Source organism: Limulus polyphemus, unplaced genomic scaffold, assembly GCF_000517525.1.
Source record: "Limulus polyphemus unplaced genomic scaffold, Limulus_polyphemus-2.1.2 Scaffold133, whole genome shotgun sequence".
NCBI lineage: Eukaryota > Metazoa > Arthropoda > Merostomata > Xiphosura > Limulidae > Limulus > Limulus polyphemus.
Genome location: NW_013665743.1, coordinates 701,993 through 712,499, shown reverse-complemented (window position 1 = coordinate 712,499; position 10,507 = coordinate 701,993). Strand labels below are relative to the sequence as shown.

The 10,507-nt window shown below is 29.9% G+C and overlaps 2 protein-coding genes across 2 annotated transcripts in view; one reads left to right on the top strand and one right to left on the bottom strand.

Annotated features, from left to right (window-relative positions):
- LOC106473710 (transmembrane protein 214-like) overlaps positions 1-6,678 on the top strand; it is a 51,242-nt gene extending 44,564 nt beyond the window's left edge. The window contains exons 13-16 of the mRNA XM_013934392.1: positions 761-857; positions 1,717-1,885; positions 3,803-3,954; positions 6,202-6,678. Coding sequence (XP_013789846.1) covers positions 761-857; positions 1,717-1,885; positions 3,803-3,954; positions 6,202-6,331 — 548 coding nt within the window. The 3' untranslated portion in view covers positions 6,332-6,678. The remainder of the gene's footprint in view (positions 1-760; positions 858-1,716; positions 1,886-3,802; positions 3,955-6,201) is intronic.
- Positions 6,679-7,865: 1,187 nt separating this feature from the next.
- LOC106473730 (putative deoxyribonuclease TATDN1) overlaps positions 7,866-10,507 on the bottom strand; it is a 30,384-nt gene continuing 27,742 nt past the window's right edge. The window contains exons 10-11 of the mRNA XM_013934413.2: positions 8,191-8,323; positions 7,866-8,001 (exon numbers count right to left, since the gene is read on the bottom strand). Coding sequence (XP_013789867.1) covers positions 7,893-8,001; positions 8,191-8,323 — 242 coding nt within the window. The 3' untranslated portion in view covers positions 7,866-7,892. The remainder of the gene's footprint in view (positions 8,002-8,190; positions 8,324-10,507) is intronic.

Genomic DNA, 10,507 nt, shown 5'->3' with positions numbered 1-10,507 from the left:
ATATATATATATATATATATATATATATCAATAAGTTTTAGGTTAGCCTAACATATGCCTCTGCCAGCACTCTTCTCCTGCACCTATGAGAATAGGAGTAAGAGTTGCTGTGTGAAAACATAACTGAGTATGTAAAATTATCCAAACGTTATAAATTACGAGATCATCTATGTATATGTAACTTGTTCTCATTTTGTTAACTTTTTCTATATATACCCTTTGTCATTATTTTCTAAAAATATTAGTCCTATATTTTTTACTAGATTCTTTTATATTTAGTTGTATTTTGTTTAGAATCGGGTGGTAGACCTGTAATTAAGATAATCTTGATTAACATCACGCAGTTTATTTACATATAATTTAATATACATCTAATTCACATTTGTATGTTTTGTACTGAAGTACATTTTAATTTCATAAAGTTTTACAATATACAAAAAAAAAAGAAATGTTATATTTCTCATATCTGTTCATTTTACTGCCCCATTTACCTCTTTGGGCTTATTTCAAACTTTTTTTGAATTTTACTGATAAAGAAAAAGCTGTTATAAATGACTGAAAAATATTTGCTGTTGTCATTTGTATTGTTAGAGCTGTTGAAAGTACGCAGTGGGTTATTTTGGTGTTAGAAAGTTTATAAAAATGTGGTTGTTGTTGAATTTTTGCTTTTCTTTTAATAGTACAATTTATTTTACCATTATAAAATATACAAATTAATTTTCTCAAAAGTTGATTTGTTTGAGTATCTTTTCTGCTTCAGAATCTCAGACTGGGAAGTTTTTAAAGGACATTGGTGTGCTGGCCGTTTGCCAACAAGCATGGGGGAGGATAACAGTGTATTCTAATAAGGCATATAGGTAAATACCTATTTACTCTAGTAAAGCATAGAGATAAAAACCTGTAGATAACAGTGGATTTAGAGATATAAGCTTACATGATTCATATATTTTGGGCTTTGAAATTGCTTTCCTTCATATTTTGTTCTAGGTTACTCTAGTGATCTGTTCATTCACTATCATGACTAGCAGCCTGTATGATTATCTAGGTATAATTATCAATTACTGTGTACCCTGTAGTTTTCTGACAATCTTCTGTGATCTTCAGCTACACTGATTAGTAATTAATTCATAAGTTGTACTTATTTTATCCTGTAAGCTGCTATTAAACAATAACAATTAAGTTTGAGACCTTAAATTCTTATAGATTATCTTGGAAAGTCCTCAACTTTTATAGTTTTTTTTACACTTAATAATACATTGAATATGCTTGAGTTTATTTTCAAATACTCTTTCATCTTTTTTTAAATAACTATTCCTCAAGTACCAGCTATTACACAGATAATCAGCTACTAAGTGTTGATAGAAACAACATTTTACTTTGAAAAACCTTTCTAACAATATGTATGTCATAATACAAAAATCAATATTATTTCATTAATAATTATGTAGCTATAAAAGTTATATTTGAATCAGAGAATTAAAAATTGGTCTTAACTGTTTCCATTATTTATTGTCTAGTCATTCATTGGTCAAAAACTAAATGTTCATGTATATAGTGCATGAAATCTAGTTTTATAATTAGTTTAAGGCTGTAGTTATAAGTATAACCAGCTCTTATTATCCAGGAAGGTCAGTAATAAGAGATGCTCTGTAATGACTCAAAAGTTACAGGTTGTTGTGCAAATCAAAATGATTTTCTATTATTTTCGTTTTCCAGATGGGCTGAAAATCATGTACCTGTCTACTATAGAAAAGTGTCTACTTTCTTTGGTTATTACCTAGAAATATTTTGGACTAATTTCTTTGCCCTGTGTATGTATGTATGGAACAGTACCCAGGGTCTACGAGACTGGATAAATGTGAAGATCCCACCTTTACTTGAATGGGTAATTTTGTTTTATTTACTGAGGGTGGAAAAAACCCAGTAAATATGTACAGATCTATAACTATTTCATAAATGGAAAAGATTTATGTATTAAACAGCCACTTTATTAACCAATTCTTTAAAATATCACAAATTAATGATTTATCACCAATGACCTGTTTCATTTAATAATCAATAAATATATATATTCTGATGCCTCTTGACAGTCTTTCATAGACTTTTTATTTCCTTCTCAGACCTTTGGATTGCTTATCAAATGACAAATAACTTGGTTTGTTTTACATAATCATACATGAACCTAGTGTCTGTATGTCACTACTAAGGAAACATTTTGTCACTTTCTTTATATAAAAAAAATTACTGATTTGATATTTATTACATATTTGGAGGCAGTTAAGATAGCATTTTAAAGATAAGTAAAAAATATAGTTGAATTAACAATAGAAGGAAAAAAATGCATGAATGATAAACCAAAATTATACATAAAATAGAAATTGCTATTTCATGATTCTCTTCCCTTTGAAAAAAAAAGTAATGCCAATAGTGACTTTAAATTCCCAATTTTCCTCTTCTATAAATCACTATTTCACGGTTTAAGGAATTGATTTTGAGAATTTTGTAGGTTGTCAGTTTAATAACTAGTTTCAGGTCTTCAGTGTTGGTATGTATGACAATCCTATCTGAACTTAATTGTACATGCTATGTGATGTGTTGTTTAATAGTCTCGCTCAGATATGCTTAAAAATAGGAGCTTTTAAAATAGCTAGATCAGAATTTATTTTACGAGAATTGTTGTTGGCTTAAGAGAAATTACAGATGAACACATTATTTTCGTAATTTATCACACCAGTACATTGACAAACTTATCTACCAGATTAATCATTCCTTTGTTTTTCTAAATAAGCAACAGTACTTCAAGATTATATTTACACATACATAACATTTTTTATTGTTTTAAATGTTATTTCAGTCATAAAGGCAGGATTTCCACCAACATTTCAGTATTGTATTTCATATTTCCTTGGGCTTATGTTGGCAGTTCCACAAGATGGTTTAGATAATGAATGGTCATGCTAGATCCAAATTCAACATTATAAACAAAAGATTGTATTTTTCTTTCTTTTTTAATCAAATTTTTATTAACTGGCCTGCCTGTAACGAGCGGGTTAACTGATAACATATCCATGTCATTCCCACTGCTACATGTCATAGCCAAAATGCCAGGGAACTACTGTCTTTGTGGCTTTGACTCTCACATTTAAATACGTGTGCTGTTAGCTGGTTATTATTTTGTACAATATTGAAGTATATTTTTGAAGAACAGATTTAGCCATAATTTTGATATTCAATTAGTAACTTAATTTTTTTGTAGTCTGTAATACTTTCATGTTATTAAAATTTAAATAATGTCTATAGTTACACATTTTTACTAAGTGTCATGCACTGTTGAGTAAAAAACTATACATCACAAGGCTTGATATATGTGGGTAAGTTATAAAACAATGTTTGTACAGTAGTATCGTTGGCCAAGCCTGGAATCCTAGGTCTGTCCCTGTTCATATGACAACTAAAAGTAGCCCTTACATCATAACAATTAAGACTAGAAAGGTTTTGGTACTCATATGCAAGTTAAATCATCTTTATATGGTAAGTTTAAGCCTGTCATTTTTAATGAAAAATAAAATGTTGTCCCATAATGTTTATACATTCATATATTTATTAGAAAACACAAAATAAAAAAAACATCTTAACTAATAAAATACAAATGTTCTAAAAACTTGTATAGATTGCTTTCAAGTAACTTTTTAATAAATTCTAATAAAGTTATATTGCTGAAATGTTCATGACTAAGTTTTAAGTAATGTATGATTGTTTGAAGTAGAATAAAACACTTTTATTCTGTATATATTTTTTTTAGCTGAACAGTAAGCTCCCCAAGTTCACAGAAAAAGTGGTAGCTGTAGCATTAGATTCTTGGTTGGTGATTCAGAAATATTTGGTTTGGCTTGGAAGCCATTTGGTGTATTACCTCACAATCATCGGGTCATGGTTGCAAGAAAATGTGTTTACGTAAGTAGATTATTCTGCCAGTTTTAAAACATTGGGCAAATCTTTTTTTTACTTTATAGTATTTTATCTACCTATAATAGAAATTCATTGTGCAAAACACACACACACACCCAAAATTAGTTTAAGGAAAGTACAAAGGGAATAAATTAATATCAGAGTTCATTTTAAAGAGAGAGCTTCTGAAGTTGAATTTGTTTATTGTTGATTTCAATCCTTACAGCACTAGAGTTGCAGTACCCTATTACCAACGTATTTATGTAATGTGCCTTACTGATCAGGCCCACATATTGCATAAAATTGAGTAATTTTATGTTTTTGCCTGTTTTATAATGCTTAAGTGTAAAAAACTGACTTATTTTCTATGTAAAATCTATAGCAGGATTGAGGGGGTGGTGGTAAAATTTAATATTGATTAATAATAATAACTTCTGATGAAGATAAGCTATAAAGTCATGACCTACAAGCAGTTTGGTGAATAATTAGTTTAGCTGATGGGGTCCATGGAATCCAAACAGTAATTCAAGGATTAAAAATAAGATATGTATCATTAAGTGTGAATACCAGGTTCCGTCTGTATCTAGTAACATTCATATTGGTTGTTAGTCTGGGGTTGAACTTCTTTCATTTCAGTAATGAGCTGTTTTAGTGCTTTAATACTTGTAGAAAAATTGGGGTTTTCTTACAAACTATTATTTGTTCTTTACTCCTTCAGTGGTCAAGGTGTATACAGTAAGGGAAAATATGGAAAAGTCATGGGAAAAAGGCCCAAAGTCTTCTTTTTTTTCGGGCCAGTAATAATGACCAACAGAAATGTTTTGGCTAGCTACTGCATTTAGTATATAATTTCAAGTATTCAGTTAATGCATGATTTCTGAGCATAAGTTCCTTTATATATATACACACACACACACACATGCATGCATGCATATAATGTAAATGGTCAAGGAATTTATTTTTTCAAGTTCTGTATACACCCTGGTGGTGAAGAACTTAGGAAAACAGTAATTTTATACATTATCAGATTATTATCATAGTGTTACCAAAATGCTTTGTGTACAATTAAAGCATTTCAATGACACTGATTATTCTTGTTTTCAAGACATGCAGCTCTATACAAAAACACAAGAAATATGTAACTCCTATTGTAGAAGATACAAGTATCATCAGAATTTTTGGAAAACAGAAGTTTTTATTGTAAATGAATAAGTCTTTAACAGTTGAGAAGCCCCCAGTGGCACAGCGGTATGTCTGAGGACTAACAACGCTAGAAACCGGGTTTCGATACCCGTGGTGGGCAGAGCACAGATAGCCCTTGTGTAGCTTTGTGCATAATTAAAAACAAAAACAAACAGTTGAGAAGTTTTTGTCCAGTGATCTTAACCAGAAATGTAAATGTTTGTATAAATATGGTAAAAATTTTGACCAAGTTGAGTAAACTATAGAGAATGTAAATATACACACAGATTCATACTCTGCATGTATATTTGTTTTTTATAAGTTGGAAAATAACAACCATAATTTTGATAAATGTTTATATAGCTTTTCTAAGGTTTCACCAACAGGTGGTAGTGGTGGTCACTGTTTAACAAAAAGCAATATAAGAGGATAAACAATGGTTGAAAGTTTAAATCTGCTTTAATTGCATTTTTGTGTTCAGATTATGTCGTACACAAACACACATAGGTAGCTCGATATATAGAGCTGGTTAAATTAGGTTGTTACTGCTGGCTCAGAAAATCATTTTTAATTTTGGTACATTAAAAGTTACCTTTATTGTAAATAAATGTAATAGAAAGTTACAAGAAGTCAATTGTTATTGTGTATAAATGAAATATTGAAAAGGCTTTGTTGCCATGATTCCTTTAGAAGTTAATTCTGCTTTGAATTATTTCTTCATTTAATGAAATAATAGAATACACATTTAAGGTTTTGCAGGTATGAGTGATTTGCACCTTTTTCCAAATGTTGACGAAAATTAACATAACACATTGTTAATTGACATGATCACAAATCTTTCATAAAGTTATCTTATGACTTGGGTAATGGGTGTATAAAAACAGAAGCAAATAGACAAGTATTTTTGGTGCTTAGGTGGTACTTGTTGCAAAGCTGATAGAACATTTAAATATATGTAAATGGGTAACATGTTTTAAAAAAACTGTTCCCAAGTTTGGGTTGTATGTATAATGCATCTTTTGATGAGGTGGTAGAACAATATAACTTCATATAATATTTCTATTTTTACAGCGGAAATCTTTCTGTAGAAAATCTTCAGAAGTATGCTGTTGACACCGGAGCTACCGTACAGAAGTACGTGGTTTTGGTGTACCAATGGTCAGCTCAGCAAGTTTCAGGTTTAGTGTCTTCTGGCAAATGATGCAAAATCTGCAGCATTTTTGCAGCTCAGAAACTAATTACATTCTTTTGAGAAAATAAATTTAGTGATTCATGTGGTTTGTTGAATGTGACCCGACATTTAAACAAGTTTTCTTCTCTCCCACCCCACACATTTGTGATGATGTTGAGAATATTTATTCCTAATCTTGGTAAGCTATTTGGAGATTTAATGTGAAAAACAAAAAAAAGAGGAGGATCAAGCATTTCGTAATTCTGTCACTATCATGTGTATGTAAATTTTTTTAAAAAAGCAAGCATGTTTTGGAATTTTATATTGATATTCTTAAATGTCTGTGTCATATTCTAATAAAGAAGCTGAATCATGTACCCCTGTATTAGTTGTTTTTTTTATAGGTCTTGAGTTAATATGTTGAAGTTCTTGTTGAGAGTTTCACGATTCTCTTTTGGATGCTTTTCTTAGCTGTTACTCTGTACATCCAATAATTGTTGTCTGAAGTGGTTACTGTTTTATGTAAAAGTATTTCTCTGTTTTTTTTCATGAACATACACATGTACATGTACGTCTGAACTGTTTGAAAACCCACATATATAAGAATGATTGCTGAACTAGTTTGATTTCAATGTTTTTATGCCAAAACGTTTTGGTAATAGTGAAGAATATGGATGTACTCAATGAAGTACTAGAAACAAGTATTAAGCTTACAAAGTTTTTTTTTTGTGAAATGATAAAATTTAACTGATCATGAAATTAACCCATGTGCTTTTGCAAAAAATTACCGAATTCTGTTGTATTTGAAACTTTCCTGGCAAGCCTTTAGTTAAACTTAGGACTGCCTTTATAAAGGGTTGAAATTTTAAGGAAGTTTATTGTGAAAGCTTTATGCATCAGCAGCATATATTTACACTGTTAATATCAGCTAGGGATAAAGTGGGTATAGGTGTTTCAAACAGTCTGTATGGTGAACTTAGTAACATGCAGGAAAAGTATTTTGCACAGATACATTAAATAATTTTGGAAGTGCATCCCACAGGTTCTGGATAACAACTGTTATTCTGTCACTAATAATGTAAGGTAAAGCACAATTCTGAACTTGGAACAGAGGGTTATGCTAGTGGAACTGTACCATCAAATAGAGTGTACTAATATGGGAATGCAACCAGAAGATCAGCAAAGCTATAAAGTTGCTGCTGCAAATAAATTAATTAGAAGTTCTCAACCTTCACCATGCCTTGCTGCCATGTTATCCTGACAAGTGGTTATGGGGCTTCCTTAGGTAGTGGGAGTCTATTGTCATAACATGGCCAGTTTCTGCAGTACACTGATGAAGAAATGGTAGTGGAGTCAATTAACAACTGCTATAGGAGCACACACTAGCACTATTTTCAGAAATCAGTGTAATCTTTTTTTTTTTTTTTGTCAATCCCTTATGCATGTCAAAGCTATTTTGGTAATATGTAACACATCCTTTGTCCTAACCCCCCCCCCCCCTGCATTTCGTATTTCATCAAACATTTTTTGTTTTTGCAAAATATTAAACCACAGACAAAACTAATACAAACTGAAAATTTAATATATAGATTCAAGACCAACAACTTTGGAAAAATACATGCATTGTATTTTCAAATATAACTGTTGCAAGTTCTTCAACATCTTGGTTACGAACTGCTGCAATCACTTCAAGAACTTGGCTGTAGAATTAAAGTACTCTGTCAGTATAACAGAAAACTTGCAAGTAATATTCTGTTTATCTAATGACAAACAAGTTTTTTCAAAAATGAATCAGGAGTACTGAAACACTAAGATATTTTTGTTAAAAATGTTTTTGACTTACTTAACACGTTATCTTGTATTCAGGTAAATTTCTGATATATACTTACATAATATTTGATGGCTCATTCCTATTTTTAACCAGAAATCCTGACTGAAATTTTTCTTTCTTTTTGGACTGAAAGACAGTTTTTACATGTTTAGAACTTGCATGCGAAGGCCTGATTTCACACCATGGTGAATCTGTTGAAAAACATTTATTTCACACTGTAAAAATTCAGGTTTAAAACAAGATAATACAGTTTATAATCTAGGAAACATTGAATGTTATAACATTTTGTGAGTCTAACAATAAATAAAGCACATTTTCTTTGAGAGAAAATAATATTAATAGATCTATAACAATATAACTGAATTTATTGATCTTAGCTTTGCCAGTTATGTTTAAAGTTGTATTATTGGCAAAAAAAAAATTATATGAAACTAAAGATTGAACAAAATTCTATCTTACCATTGCTTCTATTAATCTTCATAAATGTTTAGCTAGACATTTTTTTTCTGAAATATTAACAGTGTACGATTTCATTTAACTTGCACATACCCAAGTTTTTTGACCTCCTGATAAGAAAGTGACTGAAACAAACCATGTAGGATAAATATTATAACATGCATATCTACATATGTTGTACTGGTTTAATTTTTTTAATTTTATCTGCAAGCTTGCCTGATGAGCTCTGCTACTGAACAAAAGACACCTAGCAAAGATTTAAAATAATTAAGCACATTCATGATAAACATTCCTATGGCTAGAATCTTTTTTTTGACAATGAAATATTACATAAATGCTTTACCTTGTTCTTCAACACCTTTCACACTAAAGCTTATTTTAACAGCAATTAAATTATAGTAGTATGTGGATGCACAAGCTGGTTAAAACAGGGCTAATTGAAGGATAAACACTTGTGCCCATATTTTATACATTAACTTAATATTTCTATGGGATTGATGTATAAATCCTGTTCAGATTTGTATGTTATGTACTATAACCCTCTCCAGAAGGTTCACAGGTCAAAGGCCACGTCATCGCATTTGTTCACTTGCATTCAAAATTTTATTGAACTATTTTATGAATTTATGTCAATAAGTAGATTATAATTCAAATTTTAGTATTATACATTATTTGATTTCTTAATTTAAAAGTAAATATTTAAAAAAAAATTAAACCAATTTTTGTGTGTCACGTGGTATGTTGAATGCAGCACTGGTTCAAAATACTAAGTCTATAGTTTTGTAAGAATTAGGAACTCAAATTACTGATATTGACAAGCTAGAATATCAAATAAGAACCTAATATTTTCTGTTTGCTGAGATATCAAACACAGTGGTCTTGCTCATCTCCTTCCATTTTTGGAAATAGTCCTTTATATACATTTACTTCAATATGACATGTGAATAACCAATTGAAAGCTGTGAATAATCCCCTAGTGGCTTTCTCAGTCATATTCGAGGAGGTAGGTTGTCTTTAATCTACTTGAAATTTCTTATTTTTTGACCCAAATACAGCTTAGTTACTAAGCTTGATAAATTATATTGCAATTCTATGGTATCAATGTAGTAATTTATGATTTTTTGGTTATTCAACTGCATATACATAAACTTAAGAATTTTTTTTTTCATATCCTCCACATGCGAAATTTTAAAAGGCTTAGCAGCAACTGAGCACAAAGGTCGTAACTAGAAGAGATAATTGTTTGCTTTACTTACTGTTCTATGTTTTAAGAACTTATTTCTAAATAGTAATAAGCTATAAATATATATAATGTATAATAATTGAAATGTAACTGCATTTTAAAAAATACTAGTCTACTAAAACACAGCCAAGACAGGTCACTTTGTAAAGATTATAGGTCAGTTTTATATTACTGGATACGGTAACATAAAAGCATGTGTGCCAAGTCATTGTAACTTCTGTATTGTTAGCCAGGCATGGCTGAAAGGTCAATATAAATCTATAATGTTATGAGATTTAATTTAAGCATTTTTTTTTTCTCTTGTTATAATTTGTTGTCATTCTAGAATGAAAAAGACATAATTTATACTTATTTCCTAATTTTTATGGTGGTTACAAGATTGGTAAAATCTACCGAACCCGTAAAGAGATTCATTAGTGAAAATAAAATAAAATATAAAGTTTTTTTTTTAAGAAACATTTGATAACTATCTGGACATTATAATGTTTTCACATGTGAAATTTGAAAATTTTTTAATGCATAAAAGTATTTTTAATCTTAAAATGAAAATTGCTTTGCATGTTGGATAGGCAACATGCAAAAAGAAAGAAAAGGCATGAAAAAAACTGCTTAACAAACCTTAAGACTTAATAAAAGAAAAAAATGATATTTTGTGTATGAAAACATTGTAATGTTT